Source organism: Vulpes lagopus, chromosome 10 (assembly GCF_018345385.1).
Source record: "Vulpes lagopus strain Blue_001 chromosome 10, ASM1834538v1, whole genome shotgun sequence".
NCBI classification, from domain to species: Eukaryota; Metazoa; Chordata; class Mammalia; order Carnivora; family Canidae; genus Vulpes; species Vulpes lagopus.
Window position 1 is genome coordinate 59,348,570 of NC_054833.1, and position 22,571 is coordinate 59,371,140.

General features: G+C 51.3%; 2 protein-coding genes, 1 long non-coding RNA gene and 1 other non-coding gene across 5 annotated transcripts; 1 reads left to right on the top strand and 3 right to left on the bottom strand.

Moving 5' to 3' along the window:
• Positions 1-1,493: 1,493 nt before the first annotated feature.
• Positions 1,494-19,228, bottom strand: VAMP2 (vesicle associated membrane protein 2). Of its 2 annotated transcripts, none has more exons than XM_041770818.1 (5): positions 19,093-19,228; positions 4,540-4,660; positions 3,934-4,092; positions 3,785-3,836; positions 1,494-3,210 (listed from the first exon to the last, which is right to left on the bottom strand). In XM_041770818.1, exons 1-5 carry the CDS (start codon positions 19,110-19,112, stop codon positions 3,194-3,196), a joined length of 369 nt encoding a protein of 122 aa, XP_041626752.1. In that variant the 5' UTR covers positions 19,113-19,228; the 3' UTR covers positions 1,494-3,193. The 2 variants fall into 2 exon arrangements, with proteins under 2 accessions (XP_041626752.1, XP_041626754.1); XM_041770820.1 differs by lacking the exon at positions 19,093-19,228 and adding an exon at positions 5,165-5,525.
• On the top strand, positions 5,525-8,639 carry LOC121499755. The gene is made up of 2 exons (XR_005990226.1): positions 5,525-6,688; positions 7,723-8,639. It is a non-coding gene; the product is annotated as an uncharacterized LOC121499755 (long non-coding RNA).
• On the bottom strand, positions 18,474-18,609 carry LOC121501063. The gene has a single exon (XR_005990503.1). It is a non-coding gene; the product is annotated as a U8 small nucleolar RNA (small nucleolar RNA).
• TMEM107 (transmembrane protein 107) lies at positions 18,475-21,222 on the bottom strand. Its single transcript, XM_041770817.1, has 5 exons — positions 21,087-21,222; positions 20,831-20,898; positions 20,618-20,718; positions 19,539-19,635; positions 18,475-19,294 (listed from the first exon to the last, which is right to left on the bottom strand). Exons 1-5 carry the CDS (start codon positions 21,171-21,173, stop codon positions 19,225-19,227), a joined length of 423 nt encoding a protein of 140 aa, XP_041626751.1. The 5' UTR covers positions 21,174-21,222; the 3' UTR covers positions 18,475-19,224.
• Positions 21,223-22,571: the final 1,349 nt, after the last annotated feature.

Consider the following 22,571-nt stretch of genomic DNA (forward strand, 5'->3'; position numbering starts at 1 on the left):
CTCCAAAGTTTCTCATAGGCCGGGAGGTCTCGGAGCTGTAGAGGACACGTGCCGGCAGTCTCACGCGGCAACTTGTTTACCTGGAAGCTGGGGATTTTCCTTGACGACACTCTAACCGGAGCCCGCGGAGTGTGCGCAGGCGCAGCGAATGTGACCTGCACGCAGGCGCAGATGTGAGCGGCGGTGGCGTTGGTTGGGGAGCTTTGGGCCGAGACCCAGGCGAGCCGACCGGGGCGTGACCGGGGCGCCCCTCCGCGCTGGGTCTCCGGCCCTGTGTCTCTAAGGCCCCGTGAAGCTGGAAGGGGCCGGCCTAACGGTGGAGCAGCCTTCAGACCTCAGCGCTCCGTGATGATGATGATGATGATGATGATGATGATGACGGCGGCTGCCCGCGGGTCGTTCTCTGTGGACCAAGCGAGGCGCCTGTCACAAAGCCTAGAGGCCGTCCCACTACTACTCCGCCTGGGCTCCAGAGAGGTTGCATAATCTGGATTAAGACTCCAGTCAGGGATCGGGCCGCAGTTTAAAGCCAGGTCCCTGACACTGTAAAGGGGCGGGTCCGGGGCAGCTGGGAAACCTCCGTAGATGCAGTACGCGAGCGCCCTGAGCACCGTGAGGAACGTAGCCCTCGGTGAACGAGGCTTTATTAGGACGGCGTACTTAATTTTAAGATCACCTGGGACCCTTAGAACGTTTATTTGTTTTTGTTTTTCTAAGATTTCCTGTTAAGAGAGAGCACAAGGGGTGGGCAGAGGGAGAGAAGCAGCCTCCTTGCTGAGCAGGGAGCCCAATGGGGGGGGAGGGGGGGAGTGTCTCGATCCCAGGACCCTTAATGGACCGAGCCACCCAGGCGCCTCTAGAGCATCTTTTTTTTTTTTTTTTTTTTTTAAGATTTTTATTTATTTATTCATGAGACACAGGGAGAGAGGCAGAGACACAGGCAGAGGGAGAAGCCGGCTCCATGCAGGGAGCCCAACGTTGGACTTGGATCCTGGGTCTCCAGGATCACGCCCTGGGCCAAAGGCAGGCGCTAAACCACTGAGCCACCCAGGGCTGCCCTGCTCTGTTATTTGTTAACCCCTTCAGGATGCCAGCTCTGTGAGAGGCACCAAGGGGAGGGGACGTTTGCAGAAGTTGGCCATCTACTTCAGGCCTAGGAATAAATGACCCCGGGAGCAACTGCAGAGCATCTGGGAATTAAATCAAGGGGTAGAGAGGGAGCCATAAAGCGCAAGAGCATGCCTCCAGAGAAGAGAAACCAGGGAAGTTGGGAAGTTGGAACCAGGCTGACCCAGGCAATCGAGAACACTTCCTCCAGCAGCGCCTGATGCCCACCCGTGGCCACTTTGGGAATCACACTTGGCTCTGCCCAAGGTCAGGCCCTCCAGCAAAGCTCAGTCCATTTCGAATGTATCTTCTCAACTTTCCTGTTAGACCTGCAGATCCTGTACCCTTCCCACTGGTTAAGAAAAGGTCTCAGCACACACACCAACTGGTTACTCATTACACATTTATTGTACATTTTCACAATCTGGATGCGTCACAGAATTGGGGGCATGGGGGGAGGGAAGGGGGGGCAGGGGACACTGGGATAATATGGGGGGGTATAGAACACAGCACCCCCACCCCCAGCATCTCTCCCTACCCTTTCACACCACAGCTTAGATCTCCCTGCTCCCCCTCCATACAGAAACCTTGAGTGTGGGGGTAAGAAAGAGTTTGGGGGGGTCCCCTCCAAGTTAAGGGACTGCACCCTCAGACCCCTAAAATTGTGCCATTTAAAGACATTAGACCCTTCCTCTATCACTTCACCTAAGGAGAAGACAACTCTCTGGGCTCAACTGCCCTGGAGAGGGGCGAGAATCCCCATCTTCCAGCAAGTCCCATACACACATTGGCAGTGACTAGTACCCCCACCCTGAATTCAGGGGGGCAGTCAGAGGAGCTGGGCAGTGATGGGAGCAACACCCCCTCAAATTGGGGAGGGGAGTTTTCAGTCCAAACCCCAGCAAGGGTGGGGCCAGATTTCAGGCAGGAATTGGGGGGATTCTCTGCCCTGCCCCACTCCTCCCCAAGGCAGTGATGACCCCCCACACACTGGCAGCCATCTCTCCCAAAGAGTCAGATTGTGGCCAACCCCCAAACTCTCCTGATGGGAGGAGGAGGAGGAGGCAGATCAGGAGGACGGGAGGGAGGGAGACCCCATGGGAATGTCGGTTGAGTGCCCCACATGAAAACTGGGGAGCAGGAATGTGGGGAGAGACTCCAAGTGGCAAAACTATTGGTCCATCATGACACACTGAACTCCAAGACACTTACACACCAGCTGGGGGATGGGGGAGGAAGGGACAAGAGGTTTGGGAAATGGGGATAGGGAGGCAAACCAGACTAGAGGGGCCAGGAGGGGGTGATTCTGGGGGGCCAGAAGGGCCTGGCTCCCCAAAAGCCCAGGCTCCCACCACCTGCAAGTAATGTCATGCAAATGAAAGACTAATACAAGGACCATGGGGACTAACTCCTCAGTAAAAAAGAAACGTGGGTTCAAAGAATGAAGAGTAATGGAACAAAAAAAGAGGAAACCAAAAGGGATGTCAGTATGTAAATGAATGCTAATTAACATGCTGGAAGCTCCCAGAAGACCTTGGGATTCTTAGGACCAAGTGGGGCCAGTCTCAGGGCCTCCCAAAGATGCAAAGATGCACCCAGGGAGGCCTGGACAGTTGCTTTTTTTTTTTTTTTTTTTTCTTTTTTTTCTTTTTTTCTTTTTTTGTAGGGAGTGGAGGTATGGGGAAGGCCAGGGTAGGAGGAAGGATCTGCTAAATCCAAGGGAAGGAAAAGAGGAAGAGGGACTATTGCATAGCAGATGCAAATGAAGGGATTCAGGGCAGGTCAGAAAGAGACGGAAGGGGAAGGAGGAAAAGAGAAAAGAGATGGGAACCTCAGGAAGGGGTGTTAAGGACAACCGGAAAAATCTTCTAGTAATAAAACTACAAACAGACCAAATATATATAATATTATATATGTATAAATAACAGCTGGCTATTTACAGGGGTGCACACACACGGGGACACACACACGCGGATCCAGGGGAGGGGGCTGGAAGATATGGCTGAGAGGTGGAGGAGCTGCTGGGGATGGGGTGGGGGGAGATGGGGAGAGGCCCTTCTCTGGGCAGGGCAGGCTCCTCAGGGGTTTAAGAGCTGAAGTAAACTGTAGAGAGGGAAAGAGAAGGAAGGAGAGAGGGGGGAGAAAGAAAGAGAGAGAAAGCAGTGTGTCAGGCCTGGCCCTGCTCCCAGCCTCCCCACTCCCCAGCCCTCTTGGCCTTAGGTTTCCATCTGTAAAGCAACGGACTGAGCTGGTAGGTTCCAAGGTCTCTACAACTCCACAGTATGGCCTTGGGGCCACAGACTCCAATCATCTGTGTGTCTGGCCCACAAGCTCTCAAACAGTATGGTGTTTGGCTTCCTAGCCATGTCTCAAGCCCCTGGGCCTCGCCTGCTCTCCCACTTCCCAATTCCAGGGTTCCCAGACTAGGTTCAGGCCCAAAAAGGATCCTCAAGGGAGCAGTGCTAATCCACTAGCTTTCCTGTTTCCAAAAATCTTAACAAGAGTTGCCTAGAACCAAACAAAGTGCAGCAAGGTTTGGGGCTCTAGATGAATCAAAGCTGCACTGCCAGCTATATATACTTTCTGCTGAATAGTAAAAACTAGGTTAATGACCTTCAAGACCTAGAAGAGGAAACCCCTCCAGAGAAAGGGCCCTAGCCAATCCTGCCCTACTCACCGATGATGATGATGAGGATGATGGCGCAAATCACTCCCAAGATGATCATCATCTGGGGGCGAGAAAGGGGGGGTTCAGTGACACAGACCGTGACACCCTCGTCACCCACCAGTTCTCATGCCAGCCCTCTTGCGTGCCTCCACCCTTACCTTGAGGTTTTTCCACCAGTATTTGCGCTTGAGCTTGGCTGCGCTTGTTTCAAACTGGGAGGCCCCTGCCTGGAGTGCATCTGCACGGTCGTCCAGCTCGGACAGCTTCTGGTCCCGCTCCAGGACCTTGTCCACATTCACCCTCATGATGTCCACCACCTGAAGGAGGGGCCCACGAGGCAGGGGGTGTGCCAAGGCCGCCTCAGTGAGGGCACTCCTCAACCATGCACCCACAGAGGAAACATGCACCCCGATGCTGCCCGGCTAACATGCCAAGGACACACAGAGAACATCCCTAGCACACCTGGGGACATGCAAGGAGCACACATCAGGGGCATGCTGACAGCCAGACATCTCAGATGTCAGAGCAGCACCCTCTAAGCAGCCTGTCTGTCGCCAGACCACACCTGCCGGGACCCAAACGCCCCAGCCCATCAAGGCTGACTAACACCCCAGACCGTTCCAAGTGCAAGCTGAGCAGGGCAGGGGCAGGGTACGTCTTTGTCCCTAAACTCATAAACTCAGCATCTCCAACACAGGATGCCCCCTCCCCACCGGTGCCAACCGTCGGGGTCCTTCCCGCCGCCTGACACCCCCCACACTCACCTCATCCACCTGGGCCTGGGTCTGCTGCAGTCTCCTGTTACTGGTGAGGTTTGGAGGGGGCGCCGGGGGGCCTCCCTCCCCAGCCGGGGCGGCAGGGGGGGCGGTGGCAGCGGTAGCCGACCTGAGGGGCAGGGACGGAGTAAGACCCGAGGCCTGGAGCCGCCGGCCCCGCGGCCAGGGCTCCGCCCATCCTCCTGTCCATCCATCCGTCCCTCCCTTTCTCCTTCCCCGGAGGAAGGCCACCGAGGGGAGCCCTGCGCGGCGTCCGGCCCCACCGCCGCCTAGCTGCGTGACCTTGAGTCAGGCCCCCTCCCCCCTCCTGAGAGGGCCTCAGTTTCCCCGTCCATCAAATTTTAGGGCGACCACCAAGACAAGGTGCGGGGTCGACCCGCAATGCCGGGCGGCGGCGAGGCCAGGGGCGGCGGACGGCGGGCCCGCTCCCTCCCGCGGCCTCCGCCCGCGCGGCCAGCCCGGGACGCGGCGCTCTCTGCAGCCGCCCGCGCGCAGTCACGGGCGCCGGCCTGGCCTCGGGGCGCCGGCCGAACCCCGGGCGCTCCCCGGACCGGCTCCCAAGGGCGGCGGCCGGCGCGGGCAGGCCCGGTGCGGGCGCGGGCGGCCGACTCACATGGCGGGGGCGGCAGGCGGACGGCTCGGCGGCGGCGGCGGCGGCGGCAGCGGCTCGCGCTGGCTCCGACTGGCGCTGGCTGCCCGGGACGGGAAGATGGCGGCCGCGCGTCACCCACATCCGGGCACTGCGGACGGGGGCGGGGCGCGGCGGGCGCGGGGCGGTGGGGGCGGGGCGCGGCCGGGCGGCGGGGCAGCCCCCCACCTGCCGCAGCTTGGGGAGCCGCGATCCCCGCGCATCCGGCTGCAGCCCTCAGGGCCGCCCCACGCCTCTGCGTCCCCCGCCTCCGGCCTCGAGGATGCCCGTGAGCCCCAGGCTACGTCCTCCAGCACCCGCGAAACCCGCAAACCAGTGCGCACCCCCCCACACACACCCCCGCGAGGCCTCGGCCTGCGCGCTGGCGACCAGCTCCAGCGTTTGCAGCCGGCTGGGGTGGGCCGTGGGAAGGGGCAGGTGCAGGTTGCCGGGACCCCTGCAGCTGCGGTGGGCCAGCGGCGGCGGGAGCTGGGGCCCTCCCCTCCCCCTCCGCCAGCCCTGCAGGTGGACAGCTCAGGGGAGGCCTGGGGGGCTTGGGGCCCCGGCCGCTGGCTGAGTTCGGGGTGTGAAGGAAAGCAGAAGAGGCAGGCCGCCCCCGCCCCCACCAAGCCACTGCAGGGTGTGTGAGCTCCTCACAACCCAACCGGGGCGCAGACCAGAGGTGCTTGACGGAGGTAGGGCAAGGTTAAGGCCAACGGAGGGCACTAGGCTGTCCCATGCGGCTGCTTCACGTGGTGGCCCTGGTGGCTGCGGACCTGCCCCAGAGCTGGGGCCGCTCCCAGGCAACAGAAGGAGAGCTCAGCTTCTGATCCCAGACTGCGACAGAAAGGGGGTTTTGGGGGTTTTCTCTTCGTTCTGTTTTTCTTCTTCAAGGGGAAAGACGGTAGGCAAGGGCTGCCTACCCCCTGCAGTAGCCAGGTACAAGGTACTACTTTACATGTGCATTAGCCTCATAGGTGTGACCTTGGCCAGTTCCTGTCCTATCTCTGGACTCCACGTGTATTACAACTGTAGGCACTAACATATATGTTCAGTGGTTTGATCCGGAACCTGGTAGGAAAGGATTATCCACTCCCCCTCCATCCCTAACTGGTCTCTCTTTAGATCCTTTAAACAGCAGCTCCACACACTCAGTCCTCTCATCCCCAGCAGGCCTGGCTCTTCAGGGACAAGATGGGACCAGATGAGCCACCTATCTTGTGAGGTCGGTCAAAGCAAGCCTCAAAAGTGAAGAAGGAGGTGTCTTAGGGGAGGCATCATGGCTCTGGGACAGGGGTGCTCCTTCCATCCCTGTAAGAGGAGCAGAGGGAGGCTGGTGGTCTTGGCCTCTTGAAAACAAAGAGAAGCCAGCTTCTTCCCTTCCCCACCCAGGCTTCCCAGGGCCTCTGGTGTGAGAGCCTCCCTCATGCAGTGCCCCACCCCCTCCCAGCAGAAGCCTGGGGACTGGCTCTGTGACCAGAGGTGTCATTTCCCAGTTGTCTGGGGGAGGTGAGTGAACAGGGAGCATGTGTTGGGTGTGGGGACTCAGCAGATCTAAGATAAGATCCTCTCAGCTCCCTCCCCCTGCAGGGAGCAGCCACTTCCTTGGTCCTGGTGTACTCTGGCACAGAATGGCTCGCTGGCTTGGCCTATGTGAAAAGGGAGAAAAGAGTGGCTTGTCTGAGGGCCCAGATGGCACTGTGGGGTGCTAGCTTTTGCTTTTTGGCCCCTAGACTAGTCTATTTTCTAGCCCGACAACAAAGATGCCAAATTCCAGGCTTTTAAGTTCAAAAGCTGCAGTGTCTGGATCTGGGTCTAACACGAGGAAGGAGGTACAAACAGGCAAAGCCCCCACCCCCACCTGCCCTGCTACCCTGGCCCTAGCTGGGGAGAAGCTACTGGAGGACCAGACAAGGCATTAGACATTGTTTTAGCAGGGATCTTCATTTTCCCCAATGGGCATGTGAAGAGAACATGGAAGGGACAGAACTCAGAATACATCTGGGAAGCCAAGGTCGTGGAGTGTGGCTTTCAAAGCTGGCACATCATTATTGGGGTCCTGGGGGCTGCAGCAGCAGGAGCATGGAAACAAGGGCATGGATGATCCATGGATGTGAGGACCCAGGAAAATATAGCTCAGAGCTAGAGCTCTCCCTGCCACCCCACCTATGCTGCAGTGCTAAGGGGCTCCCCCAAATTTAGATCAATGGTGGAGGCAGGAGAAGGGGTGGCATAGGATGGCAGTTCACCTGGAAGTGGGTAAGGTAATGTTTTCTGCAAGCAGTAGAATGGAGACCCAAAATAGAAGCTGAACTAAAGAAAAATAGAATAATATATTTGCAGACTGAGATGGTGGCTTCTGTGTTTGCCTATTTCCAGAGGGTTCCGCAAACCAAATCTCTGGGCTCCACTCACAAGGCTCATTCAAAAGATGGGGGAGGGGGGCCCAAGTTCATTTCTAACAAGCACCTCTGGTGCCTGGGATGTGGGAGGCACAGGGAAAAACTTTAATAAAGGTTTTCTTTTATGTTTTCCTCTTCTAGCAACAACGGCTGACTTAGAAGTTGGGATGGAATAGGGCTAGGTCATTCTCACACTGACTCATAAACTTGCTCCATCCGGGAGTCAAACCTGACCACATAGTAATTAATTTCAGAAACCTCGTGTGTCCCTCAATGCTTATAAGGAAAAGGCCTTCTAATTAGGAACAGAAGGAGCACGCCCTTGGGAGTGCAGCCTGGAACAGGGAGGGACCCAGGGGCTTGGCCCACCTCTATCCCAATCAGCTGTCAAGCCTTGTGATCCCTGAGACTTCTGGCTGAGCCCTCCAGTTCTGAAAGACTTCAGGGCTGCCTGCCCAGCCCTGGGCTCCTGGAGGGAAAACAAACTACCAGGAGCCTACCCTGTGCTAGGTGCTTTACAGGGATTGCCAATGGACTGCTTTTTAATTACACAAAAAATGTGACTGCATTATAAAATAAATAAAATATTTATAAAATAAAATATTAAAATGGACGTGGGGTCACGTCCGCACTCACAGGAGCCCGGATTCCTCAGGACACCGTGGAGGACTATGGAGGCGCCACTGGGGGCCACGTCCACATCAGAAGGGACTACTCAGAACCACAGGACTGTTGTGCCCAAGATTGCGAATCCAAGAAACCACCGAGAAGCCGACACCCATGCAAACACACGAGGGTTTATTTACAAGCTTGAGCTTGTGACCAAGTATACCCGACACAGCGGAGGAGGGACTTGGACCACGAGCTCAGTCAATCATCAGGAAATGCATCTTTATGGATTTGGAAAGAACTGAGAGACATTATCACCAATGGTCCTATTATTATGTGAAGGATTCTTCCCTGAGATTCTTCCCCTGTTTCAACTGACACGGAAACACTGTGAAGTCTTTGGAAGACAAATGTCAAGGAAATAAATGTTAGGCATTGCTCATTTTAAATGCACTTGCAATATGGTGTCTATTATAATAGAAGTATTTTTATCTGATTTTTGCTATTATCCTTTCCTGCTTTTCAGGTTGAGGAGGCATTATACGTGTTCACAAGTGTTTTTCTTTCCTTCTGATATAAAATTCTTACTTTGTTCCCATCGAAGGAACTCTTTAAGAATAAGGCAAAAGTTAAACTATTCTTAAAATGTCTTCAAAAAAATTATAAAATATTAAATATTATAAATATTCAATTATATATTTAAATATTTAATTATATTTAATCATATATAATTATATATTTTATAAATATAAATTATATAATTATATATAATTATATATAAATATTTAATTAAAATATTAAATATTATAAAATATTAAAACATTAGACATAAAGCTGAGGTTCCCTTGGCCACCCCCCAACTCATCTGTCTTTTTGTTTTATGCCCTAGAAAGTTTTGTGTATTCTTCTTTTGGCAGGGAAAAAACGGTTTTTGTGATTTTTTTTCCTTCCCCAAAATGCAATTTCTTCTCTTATCTCTCTGATGATAATAATTGTATTTCCATTATTCAGTATTAGATTTTATTTGTTTTTTAATATTTATTTATTCACGACAGACAGAGAGATACAGGCAAAGAGAGAACACGTTCCCTCCAGGGAGCCCAATGCGGGACTCGATCCCAGGATTCTGGGATCACCCCGAGCCGAAGGCAGATGCTCAACCACTGAGCCACCCAGGGATCCCAGTATTAGGTTTTAAAATAGGTGATAGGTTACATAATCAAAACTGAAAATTCCAAGGTTCAAAAGAATGCACAGCCAACCCTCCTGAGCTGCCCCCAGACCCCTATGCAACACAGCTACTCTCTCCAGGTTTTTAAGCCCTCCAGAATGCTTGGTGCAGAGACAGAAAGATACAGATACTTCTTTTCTCTTTTTAAAAACACAAATGCTCACAGACTATATGCATTAAGCCCCTTCCTTTTTTTTTTTTAGCTTTCCAATTATAGGCTATTTTTTTTCTTGCCCCACCCCCCCATCTCTCTCAGTCTCTTCCAGGTTTTTTGTTTTGTTTCGTTTTTTGAGAGAAAGAGAGAATGAGCAGAAGTAGGGAGAGAGGGTTAGAGGGAAAGAATCTTGGGCAGGTTCCACACCCAGCTCAGGGCTCAATCTCACAACACCAATATCATGACCTGAGCCAAAATGAAGAGCTGGATCTTAACCGACTGAGCCACCCAGGTGGCCCTGTTCCACTTTTTTTTTTAATTATGGATTTTTTTTTTTTAATACATGGGAGGATTCTCGTTTTCATTTTGCAGGTGTGCTGCTCCTTGGCTTTATTACGGAGACACCAACAGGCTGATTAGAAGATGTGTGTGTGTATTAGGGGAACATTCACGGACCCTTGGCTTTCCTGCAGGACAGTGGAAGAAGCCTTTTCATGGGGACTCTGAAATGTTTTTTTTTTAATAGGTTTATTTTTTTTTAATTTTTATTTATTTATGATAGTCACACAGAGAGAGAGAGAGGCAGAGACATAGGCAGAGGGAGAAGCAGGCTCCATGCATCGGGAGCCCGACGTGGGATTCGATCCCAGGTCTCCAGGATCGCGCCCTGGGCCAAAGGCAGGCGCCGAACCGCTGCGCCACCCAGGGACTCTGAAATGTTGATAGGTAGCAGGCTTTCTGCTGGGGCTGTTCAGAGAGAAGCATATCCTCTACTCTCCATCCCTCCTCCCTGTAAATGAAAGGGGCAGAATCTGGAAAGAGGGTTGAGGCTCCTGTTTGTAGCCTCCAAAGCCTCCAGTCTTTGCTCTTGCCATCTCCAAGTCCAAAGCCTCCCTGAAAGGACACCTGGGGGGCTCAGTGGTGGAGCATCCGCCTTGGGCTCAGGTCATGACCCTCGGATCCTGGGATGGGGGTCCCCATAGGGAGCCTGCTTCTCCCTCTGCCTGGGTCTCTCTCTCTCTCTCTCTCTCTCTCTCTCTCTCTCTCTCGGAGTCTCTAATGAACAAAATAAATAAATACCCCTTAAAAAAAAGCCTCCCTGAAAATCGGGATGTGGGGGATGGTGTGTGGGACTAAGGTGTGAGAGGTGAGGGAGCACCAAGAGTCTCAACACTTGTGGTTTGGTTTGGTTTTAAGATTTTTATTTATTTGAGAGAGAACACAAACAGAGTAAGGGGGAGGAGGAGAGAGAAACAGGCTCCCTGCTGAACAGGGAGCCCCATGGGATGCGGTGCTGGATCCCAGGACCCCAGGATCATGGCCTGAGCCGAAGGCAGACGCTTCACTGACTGAGCCACCCAGGGGCCCCAGAGTCTCAACACTTTGGATCTGGGCTCTCAGCCTGGCCTTGATGGCCTTGACTAGGGATCCGGTGACCTCCACGATCTCTGGATGTCCTGTCCTGACAGCCCCTGCCCTTGCTAGTGCTGCCACCCCCTTCAGCCACTATCCAGCCTCCAAAGCTTTGTTGAAATCTCTCGTCCACTATTGTCTCTCCGGTCTCTTGGTCCTTGTCAATTTATCCATCTTTGACTCCTCTCCTGTGATTTATTTCAGTTTTGGAGGGGAGGGAAGACAAATGCTCATGGCCGACTTCCATATTTAGCCAGAAAGCTCACCACAGTTTAGTCCTTCAGATATCAGCTTTTAAGTTTCTAATTCTTTTGCTCCTATAACAGTGCTCTTAGGAATGCTGTTGTAAATCCTATGATCAACCAGCTCTCACGACCATCACGACCATGTGAGGTCTTGATTTTGTATTTGGGAAAAATGAGGCTCAGAGAAATGCCTTGGTAGAGTCTTTTTAAGTTGGTAATCTACTTTCTTTCACATACAGAATACCTCTTTTAAAAGGTGTTTTTTGTTTTGTATAAAACAGACATTGAGAAAGTGATACCTTTTCTGTTCTCCCTACACAAGTACCAAGCACAGTGCCAGAAACAAGGCAGGCGTGTGACTAATGAACAGCAGTGAACTACAGTTTCAGTGAGGAGTGTTTTCTATTTTTCCTTTTAAATATTTAATCTAATTATTCAGAAGAGACACACACAGAGAGAGGCAGAGCAGGGTCCTCACAGGAAGCCTGATGCAGGACTTGATCCAGGGACCCCGGGATCACACCCTGAGCCAAAGGCAGACACTCAACTGCTGAGCCACCCAGGTGTCCCAGTGAGGTGTGTTTTCTTTTCTTTCTTTCTTTCTTTCTTTCTTTTTTTTGGGGGGGGGGGGGTGTTTTCAACGCCAATCCAGCAGAGCGGTCAGATGGATTGCCAGTGGTGACTGCCTAGGCACCTGTTTGGGGAGAAGGGGTTCAGGCAGGGCCTGTGTGCCCCCTATGCCCCTGTCCTGTGAGGACAGCCCTGTTTGAGCTGGTGAAGCCCTGATCATTTGCGGGCAGGGTGGCCAGGGAGCCAGCTCTTGTCAGAGCTGCAGGACAGGCCTGGGCCTCAGAGTAGTGGGAAAGCCAGGTGCCAGAGCCCAATGTGGGTAAGCCGAGACATAGGCAGATCACAGTTTTCCAGACCTGGGAGATCTCCTGGTCCCAAATCCTGACTCTGCAACCCTCTATTCATTAGAAATTCACTGGGGTTAACAGGTTCCTCTGGGTGGTAGGGGAGCTCCAGACTCTGTGGTTCAGGAAGAACCCACATCATCCTTATTTCCCCTCCATCTCACACACCATGTCCAGAGCCTGGGAGGTAGAAGACGCTAAATGAAGACTTGTTGGCTTTTTTTTACCCCCAGTAATCTCACACCCAACATGGGGCTCAAACTCACAACCACAAGATCAAGCGTTACATGCTCTACCACCTGAGCCCCTCAATGAGGACTGATTGAGTTGAGTCAACTGATTTGGCCTGACAGCTAGAGACTCGGGTTCTAGCCCCAGCTCTCCATTTCCGATGAAGGTAATGGCTTTCTCCTTGGGCCTCATGTTCCTCATTGGCAAACTGAGGACTCTTTCATTCCACTTCGCTCCGTGCTGGCACCAGGAGCGACAATAATACACAAGAAAGATCATCAAAACACAGTATGTCTGTCGGTTAGACCTTATAAAGCCGGGGGAAAAAAACCAACAAACCCCACACATGGCGATCTTTGATGGAAGTAACAATCAAGATACTTGCCAACACAGCTCAAACAGATTTATTTTTATTTTTATTTGCTCAAACAGATTTAAACCAAGGAGAAGCTGAGGCCTCACATATTGCAACTTGACTGGAAAGTCTAAGTTAACAGACACTCACAGGATGTCATCAGGGGTCTGTCTCTCTAGCTTTGAGACTCTGACTTAGCTTCATATCCAGACAGGAAACATCGGATGCTGTATGCTATGGGCTCACATTCAAATGTTACAGTTTTGTCTTTTTATTTTTTTTTAAGATTTTATTTATTCCTGAGAGAGAGGCAGAGACACAGGCAGAGGGAGAAACAGGCTCCCTGCGGGGAGCCTGATGTGGGACTCAATCCCGGGGACTCCAGGATCATGCCTTGGGCCAAAGGCAGGTGCTAAACCGCCAAGCCACCCAGGGATCCCCAGTTTTGTCTTTTTAAATAATACATGTGCTTCAAAACTCCAAAAGTTTAAAAGAGCACCTGGAGAAGGTCTCCCTCCTGTCCCGACTCCCCACCCCCCAGCTTCTGCCCTCAACACCAATCTTCCATAACCTTGGCCTCCTTCTAGACTCAGTGCAAGTGCAGTGCGGATGGTTTCCACTTCCACTTTCTACACAGATGGAGGCAAACCATAGGAACCATCCCACAAGGTCCTTTTGTCACTTAACGGATCTTGGATATTGGGTTTGTTTTTGTTTTTAAGTTTTCTCTTTATTTAAGTAAACTCTGCACTCCCAGGGGGTCTTAAAGTCATGACCCTGAGATCAAGAGTCCCATGCTCCTCCCACTGAGACAGACTCCTCTTGACCCCTCTTGACACTGTAACATAATTCAACCAATCTCCTGTTGACAAGCCTACTTTTGCCAACTCAAGCCAAGCTGCAAAGAACAATCTGCATGTTCCCATTTCACCTATGTGTCAATATGCAGGGCTAATTCCTAGTAGTGAAAATCCTAGGTCAAAAGGGCATGAGTGTGGTTTTGATTGCTTTGGATTTTTGTGGCCTTTGCCAAATTGGGCACTGTGGGTACATGACCCATTTTTACTCCCACCAACCAACAGGTGAGACCTGTTTCCTTAAACCCATACCCTCAACTTTTTTTTTTTTTTTTAGGATTTTCTTTCTTTCTTTGAGAGAGAGAAAGAGTGATAGCTCCAACAGGAGGAGGGGGAGGCAAGAAGGGAGAGGAGAGGAGCAGATGCCCCCAGTAGGGAGCCCAATGTGGGCCTCTATCCCAGGACCCTGAGATCATGACCTGAGCCAAAGGCAGACGCTTAACCAACAGAGCCACCCAGATGACTCTCTTTAATTCTTAATGAAACTTTTTGAGGGTTACAAATATAAGATAAACACGATTTGCGTTTCTCTTATGGTGAATGAGTTTAGGCATCATATATTTGAGAGTCCTTTTATTTCCTTTCCTGTGAAATATGCATACAATTCTTCTGTGCCTTTATTATTGGATTGTTGGTATGTTTCTTATAGATTTGTAGATTTTCATGTTTCAAAATTAGCCCTTTCTCTGCAATATGAATTATATTTTCCCTAGATTGTCATTTATCTGTTAGCTTTTGCCTATGATTCTTTATCATGTATACTTTTTACCTTTTTTTTTTCTTTTAAGATTTTATGTATTCATGAGAGACACAGAGAGAGAGAAAGAGAGGCAGAGACACAGGCATAGGGAGAAGCAGGATTCCTGCGGGGAGCCCAATGCAAGACTGAAACTCCAGGATCACACCCTGGGCCGAAGGCAGGCACTCATCGAAGGCAGGCACTCATCTGCAGGCACTCATCCGAAGGCAGGCACTCATCCCGGGAGCCACCCAGGTTTCCCACTTTTTGTCTTTTTAATATGTATTTAAATGCATCAGGTGGGCGCCTGGGTGGCTCAGTCAGTGAAGTCTCTGCCTTCGGCTCAGGTCATGATCCCAGGGTCCTGCGATCCAGCCCCACACCCATGGGGCTCCCTGCTCAGGAGGAGTCTGCTTCTCCCTCTCCTTCGGCCTGCAACTCCCCTTGCTTGTACTCTCTAATAAATAAATAAAATCTTTAAAAAATAATGCATTTTTAAAAATGAATTCATCAGGCTTTTGAGGACTTCTGTTTTGTTTTCGTACTGTGATGTGAAATCCTGGATTAGAGCCTGAAGCAGAAAGGGGGCATTAGTGGGAAAGCTGGCAAAATTCAAATCAGAGCTGTCGATGAGGTCATAGTGCCGCATCAGACTAATTTCCTGGTTCCCATAATCATGACACATCCATGCAAGATGTTAACACTTGGAGGAGCTGGGGAAGGGTATTCAGGAAACTGTACTATTTTGCAACTTTTCTGTAGGCCTGACATGTCAAGATACACAGTTAGAATGGGAAGTTTTCTTTTGGATCTCTTATGCTTGTGTTTTTTTGCACCCTGACCTTTGATCTATCAGTAATACTGGTGGTAAGATACTGATCCATACTTTTTCCCAGATGGCTACTAGTTTTCTAATAACCTTTATTAATAGATTTCTCTTTTCCCCACTGGGGTCTTTATTTTTTAAATTGTTGATTTAATTTCTAAACTGTCAGAAGTAACATACCATGAAATTTGCCATCTTAACCATTTTGAGGCATGTGGCTCACAGTGTAAAGTACGTTCATATTGTCTTACAACTGGTCTCCAGGACTCTTTTCATCTTGCAAAACTGCAACCCTCTTACCCCCGCAACAACTCCCAACCCCCTACCCTCAGCCCCTAGCATCCACCATTCTACTTTCCCTCTGTAGGACTCGGACCACCCTAGTATTTGTCTCCTGGGACTGGCTTATTCTGATTGATGAGCCACTGACTTCACAATAAAATGAAAGCCCACTTCTGATGCTAGTTGGCAAAGCCTCTGGTGTTGACTAAGAGACGGATAGTTGAAGTGCTCATAGTACCTACTTCGGGAGTGTGGGTGAAGGGAGCTATGCACAGAGAAGTTAAGTGACCCATTGCCAATCACACAGCCAAGAACAGGATGAACCCAGGATGGACTCCACAGCTTGTTCCCATAGGCTGTGCCCTGGACAACGGCTCATGTAGGAGAGCCAATGCTTGGAAACCTGCGGCATTTACATGGACAAGAGGCAGGTAAAGCTATCCAGAGAGCAGCATTCAGGAACACATAAGGGGCAAGGGCAGGAAGCAACCCAGTAGCATGTCCCCAGGGACTGACCAGCTGTAAGCAAAGTCAATATTACACAAGCCTGAGAAGCAGCCAGAAGAGTGGGAGGTGAAGGAGGGGAACTATTTTTCAGAGGCCAGAGAACAATTTTCAAAAGGCAGGAGTAGGGCAGCCCTGGTGGCTCAGCAGTTTAGCGCCGCCTTCAGCCCAGGGCATGATCCTGGAGTACGGGATTGAGTCCCAGGTCACGTTCCCTGCACGGAGCCTGTTTCTCCCTCTGCCTGTCTCTGCCTCTGTGTGTCTAATAAATAAATAAAATCTTTTAAAAAGGCAGGAGTGGTCAACATATTAGATGCTGAAAAGAGATCATGCCAAAGTCTGAGAAATGCCCTCCAGATTTAGAAACAAGGATTGGTGATGAGCCATTTCTTGGGATGGTGGGGGCAGGAACTGCTGATAAATGTTTAACTAGCTATCTGGGAGCACCTGGGTGGCTCAACCAGTTACGCCTCTGCCTTCAGCTTAGGTCATGATCTCAGGGTCCTGGGATCTGGCCCTTTCGGGCTCCCTGTTCATCGGGGAGTCTGCTTCTCCTTCTCCCTCTGCTACTCCCGATTGTGCTCATTCTCTCTCTGTGTCAAATAAATAAAATCTTTAAGAAACCCCCAAAACAACCAGTTCTCCAGAAATAGTATGAGCTTATGTATGTGTGTGTTTATTATCTTACTGACACAAAGGATGTGTAACAGAATTTACAATAATAAAAGACAATATTGTTTATTGTAAATTCCACTTTTGCTTTCATGACTTCATAGATGGAGTTGTGTCCCAACCACAGGAGTAGCTCCAGTATGAATGCTGGTTGATACTTTTATTTATATTTTTGAGGAAGACAAAAATGAAACACTGAGAGTATGTAGAGACTTCACTCTTTCTTCAATGACTGACTTCTTTGCTGAATCTGACAATAATGTTCAACCTCCAGGGCAATATGTCCTCCATTTTGTGTGCTATTCACAATGTAATGGTTACAGGCAGGACATTTTATTTTACTTTTTTAAAAGATTTTATTTATTTTATTTATTCATAGAGACACACACACACAGAGAGAGAGAGAGAGAGAGAGAGAGAGAGAGAGGCAGAGGCACAGGCAGAGGGAGGAGGCTCCATGCAGGGAGCCCAACATGGGACTCATCCAGGGTCCCCAGGATCAAACCCTGGGCTGCAGGTAGCGCTAAACCGCTGCACCACCTGGGCTGCCCAGGCAGGATATTTTAAAATTTAATCTGCATTATTAACATTTTCTCCATTGTCTTCTTAAATCTAGACAACAAAGCCTGATGCACAGCGTTCGCCAATTTCTGTAAATACTACCAGGGCCAAATTCAAAATCCCAACTTGATGTCTATAAGTTGCGAAGAGATACACACAAGTAGTAGCCCATTATTATATAGCACTCCCACTATACAAATATGATAAATGTAAATAAGCTCAAATAGTAAATAATACTATTTACTATTAGCACATTATAGTAAAACGTAGAAGATAATCAGGAACCTGAAACTAATGGACTATTGCGCATCAACTATACTCAATAAGAAATAAAATAAAATTCCTAACAAACTTAAAAAAAGAAACAAGAAAAAGGAATCAGGAAGTAATGAGTTTGAGTATTACCTCTGTTTTTAAGTATAATGTTAGTTTGCATAATTTCTGATAATAGCTGTTATGCAACTAGCCCACAGTGTTTCTGAAAAACAAGCTGGCTTTCAGAAATCAGTGAACCACACCAATAGCGGGGGTGGGGGGATGGGACTTTCCTGAACCCATAACCTTGGCCGGGCCCCAAATGTCCACCTTCCTGGCCTCAGGCACAATCTGACCTCAGACTGCTCCTCCAGGAGCACCAGTCCTGTCACCCGGGGCAAAAGATTCCCTAGACCAGGGCATCTGTAAGTCTCCGTGGTAGTTCTTCCCACAGTGTGCTGCTCAGTGCCTCTGGGAGTAGGGGAAAAACGCTTCTTGTTCCTCTCCATGAGTCACAGGATCCGTGCTGGCTGAGGCTGAACTTGGATCAGAGTCACAACTATTCCCTCAGTACCTTCCCGGATGCTCTGCATATACTTCAGTGCTCAGTAAATATTCATTGAATAAATGCCCAGGATAAAGGGCTGCCAGAAGGGACAGGCGTGAAGGGAAGGGCCTTCCCAGAATGCCTGTCCTTGGAAGTCTGTTTAGGATGCCCGGGCTCCACCATGTAGGAGTGAAACTATAGAGAGCAGCTTTGGGGACAGACACTGAGCCTTCGCTGGGCAACAGGACTTTGGGAACATCCATCCACCCTGGGACAGGGGCAGGGCCTGAGCCTCTGCGGCGAACGCACGAGTTCTCTGTAGTAAATCGAGACCGTGAAGTTCAGACACGCGCAAACCCCCCCCCCCCCCCGCAGAGATCCCCCGTTTCCACAAAAGACCTGCACCAACAACAAAAACCACGAAAGTGCAAAGAACCCCAAACGCTGCCGAACTCTGCCCGTTTAGACAAATAATAAAGAGAAGATCGTCAGGAAGAATCAGACAGGAGCAGCCGGGGTGTTGCAAGTCCCAGCTACGCAGAGACGCTAATCACGAATCATGCGAGCTCCAATCATCATGTTCCGATCTGCCCTCCCGAAGGAGGAACAGGTAAGGATTATCCTACCTGACGATAGTAAGTTTTCATGCGCCTTCCTTACTCAGGGCACACCATGCCGCTATCGGCTAGGGCGAGTAAAGAGCGCGCTAGCCCCAGCAACCTGCGGCTATCTAGGATCTGCCATCTCTATTGCTATATGTTTTGCAGATATTAAAAAACACCCCCCCCCCATTTGGCTGCATAAAAACATAAACCAATCTCTCCCAGAATGCTCCACTCCAGACCTTGGCACGCTAACCGCGGACGCCGCTGGATATTTACATATTCCCGCCCACCCCCTTCCGCCAGACGCTACCGTAATAACCAAAATAAAAGCGATACCTCTGATTTTTTTTACAGTCTGCAAGGCTGGAAGAGAGCCTTCCGTTTCTCCAAGTAGTATGGCTACCCCAGGACTCCCCTAAAAGTTTTGTATGTCTTGATCTTACTCTAAAATATATTTTATTACAAAGCACTAAATAAAACGATGATCATCGCAGGTTGGAGTGATAATTACCCTAACGTGAACACTGACATCTTCCAACTGCAGGGTCAGAGGGAGGACTGTAGACTGCCTTCCTTGTTTTGGCAATGCTGAGTGGTCCCCTGCTCCTCCAGTCTTCATCCCTGTGCTCGCGTCAGGAAGGTATCAGAAAGGTTTCTTTTTCAGCCCAAAGACACTGACGAATAATGCCATTTCGGTGACAGCTGGGAGGGCACTGCGGACAGAAGGTGATGGGTTCAAGGCTCCTTCCAAGAAAATGACCCACATTCCCAAACTACAGACTCCACCCTCAAAGTGTGGGAGAGGGGGACTTCAAGGGACTACAGGATGTGGAGTGGGTCTGGTTTCTTCTGCATGGGCATGGAGTAAAGGCCTGGGTAGTGGGGGAGGGGTGGAGAAGAACCTTCAGATTGAGTAAACCTTCCTCCCCCATCCCCAAACATCGGATGCTACCGTACCTGCAGAAGACAAAAATGTACCAGTAAGTGGTGCACTCCCAACGTTCGAATATGAAAAAGGATAGGGCCACCGAGGCACTACAGTGAGCTGCAATGGCTTGGGAATGCACCAGAGTCAAGGAAAGCCTTCAGTTCAATAGGTAGAAAAAGTAGTGATGAGCCATGAAAGGCCATTGCTGGGACTGACACCTGCAACTCAGGTTCCCTTCTTGCTCCCTCACCACACTGCAAAGGCCAGAACCAGCAACCCTGACTTCTAAATTTAAGGACAGCCATGTGAGGGGCGCCTGAGTGGCTCAGGCAGTGAAGTGTCTGCCTTCTGCTCAGGTCATGATCCCAGAGTCCTGGGATGGAGTTTGGTGTCTGCTTCTCCCTCTTCCTCTGCCTGCTGCTCCCGCTGCTTGTGCTCTCTCTCCCCCTCTCTGTCTCTATGTCTCTCTCTCTCTGTGTCAAATAAATAAATAAAATCTTAAAAAAATAAAATAAAAAGAAGAACCATGTGAGTAGAGACCAGGGCTGGGCCTGCAGCGCTGGGACCCCAGGCTACCCAAACCCCGGTATCCAGGGGCTAGCCTGGACCATTCAGGTCCAGGAGCTGGCTCCCCATACAACCTAGGCACACAAGAATGCTCACAGTGACTTGATACACCGCTGGAATCACCATGCAGCACCCTGGTCCTCCCCGTCTACAGTTCAAGCATCAAGAGCCTTCCCTGATCCATCCTCCTCATTTCTGTCTTTATTTCTGTATTCATTTTGCTGTCTGAGTTTCTATAGAGCTTCAAATATTGGCGCACGCCCTTAGCACAGTGCTTCTCACAGTGAATTATAGATGTCTGTGTCTCTGCCTCTTCCTCGAGGTACAAAACTGTTTTACTCCCGTTTGGGATCTCCAGCATCTGGTGCATCGCGGGGAGCTTAACAAACGATTGAAGATCGTATTAAGTCTTCCACACTGCCTAAGATGATATATCAACTGGACAGACTGCCCGCCAGAGCACACACCATTGCGCCAGAAACGCCTAGTTAGGTAGCTCCCCACCTAGGAGGGAAACAATGGCCTGTGCATAAAAGGATACAGATGAGGCTCTGGGTGCTGTTGAACATGGAAACTCCTGAGAAGAAACCGGCTAGTTCCACGGCAAAGAGGCCCAGCGTGACAGAGAGCGCTGCCACCAGCCTGCAGAGAGGAAGGAGGCGGGCTCGGGCCTCCTGAACTTCGTCAAAGACCCCTCCACTCCCGCTGCTGCTGACTTCTGAGCCCGAACCCCGCCCCCACCCCACGTGCTCACTGAATGTCCTGCTGCTCATACTCCTCCGGGGTGAACGTGAGAGGCAGGCAGGCCTGGACGTTGCTGTCCTGGGGAGCAGGGCAAAGAGGAACAAAGTGAAAGAGGGGCGGGCTGCGGGGCAGCACTGGGGTCACAGGGGATGGGAGGACCCTCCACGTACGGCCCTGGGGAAGGGGCATGGGAGGCTGGGAGCACCCCAACGTAGGGATCCTGTGGGGGCGGGAGGGCGCGAGAGGGGGGTGGCCGTGGATCTTACCCGCGACCAGAACAAGGTGATGACGACCACTAGATGCGCCAGAAGCGTCAGGAAGCGAGAGGGTACGAGTCCCGAGATCCGCCCCATGGCCCCGCCGGCGCAGGGGGACCGACGGGCGCGGAGGCCGCGCTCGGCGGGGCTCAAGGCTCGGGAAACGCCCTCTGCTCAAGCCTCGCAGGCCCGCACGCAAAAATTCGACCGACGCCTCCTTCCCGCTCGCGCTGACACCGCCCAGTTGCCTTGGCAACCGCGTCCACGGGCGTTGCGGCGGGATCTCGGCAAATCTCGCGAGAGCAGTCCACTCTCGAGCGGCGGCGGCCCCCGGCCATGACGCAAGCCAGGGCTCGGCTGCGGGGGGCGTGGTCCGGGAAGACCCTCCGCCCCCGGTGCTCTTGAGACAGGGGTCCAGCCCTTGCCGGCGTGAGGGCGCCGCCGGGCCTAAGGCCGGGTCTCTGCGTCTGTGTCTGTGTCTGTGTCTCTCGGGAGGTGGATGTCCCTGCGTCGTCCGGCCATCACTCCTTAGATGATCACGGAGCCCCAGGCTGTCACAGGACCCGGGACCGGAACCTTCCCTGATCCTCTGACCCCCGCCGCGAGTCCCCAGACGACTTTGCTCCGTTTGGGGAGGGGAATGGCAGAGAGCAGAAAATGGCCAGCCCTCTGCGTGGCTGAGGGGCGCGTGTGGGGAAGGGAGCAGGTGACCGGCTGAGGGCGCGCAACCCTGCCGCCCCCGGGAAGGCCAGGCTGCAGTCTCTGCTGGGATTTCCTTCCCTCCGCGACTTCGCCCAGCTGCATCCCAGAAGCTCTGCCTGTCGGTGTCCTCGGTGACCTTGGGGGCCCCGGCTGCGAGATCTGAGATCCTTGCAGAACGGAAAGTTCTCGTCAGCCCGGCTTCCAGATCATCTCCCTCCCTGCCTCCTCTGCATCGCAGAGCTTTCTGGCCGAGCTGAGCTGAACACGCACGCCGGGGGGGGGGGGATTTCTAATTTCGTGCAACAAATATTTATGCAAGTGCTGGGCTCGTGTTCTTGACAAGACAGAAGGCTCACTACCTTCCTGGAGGTTTGTTTGTTTGTTTGTTTTTTTAAAGATTTTATTTATTCATTCATCAGAGAGAGAGAGAGGCAGAGACAAACAGGCTCCATGCAGGGAGCCCGATGTGGGACTATGATCCAGGGTCTCCAGGATCAGGCCCCAGGCCAAAGGCAGGCGCCACACCGCTGAGCCACCCAGGGATCCCGAGTCATTTATTCTTAAACTTTGTTGTAGGAAACATCAAAATTGAGAGGAAACGCATTTCTCTATTTGAGGACCCCAATATAATTTCCTTTTTTCTAAACCAGTGTGTAAAAATGCAGCTCAAAGAGCAAAGAGACGTTTGCTCAAGGTCACGAAAGAGGAAGACTGGAAGAACTCTTCCAGATTTAGAGAGACTTTATAAAGACCTGTGACATATTTGATGAGAAATACCATGAACCTGGGACA

What these genes read in the sequence shown, in the direction of transcription:
- VAMP2 (XM_041770818.1), bottom strand. Translation starts at nt 19,112, where the DNA reads ATGTCAGTGTTCACGTTAGG. An exon ending in CCCAGGCCCAGGTGGATGAG is followed by an intron (nt 4,093 to 4,539) that starts GTGAGTGTGGGG and finishes CCCCTCCTTCAG; the next exon opens with GTGGTGGACATCATGAGGGT. An exon ending in ACTGGTGGAAAAACCTCAAG is followed by an intron (nt 3,837 to 3,933) that starts GTAAGGGTGGAG and finishes TCTCGCCCCCAG; the next exon opens with ATGATGATCATCTTGGGAGT.
- TMEM107 (XM_041770817.1), bottom strand. Translation starts at nt 21,173, where the DNA reads ATGGGGCGGATCTCGGGACTCGTACCCTCTCGCTTCCTGACGCTTCTG. An exon ending in TATGAGCAGCAGGACATTCA is followed by an intron (nt 20,719 to 20,830) that starts GTGAGCACGTGG and finishes TCCTCTCTGCAG; the next exon opens with GCTGGTGGCAGCGCTCTCTG. An exon ending in CAGCACCCAGAGCCTCATCT is followed by an intron (nt 19,636 to 20,617) that starts GTATCCTTTTAT and finishes TGCATTCCCAAG; the next exon opens with CCATTGCAGCTCACTGTAGT.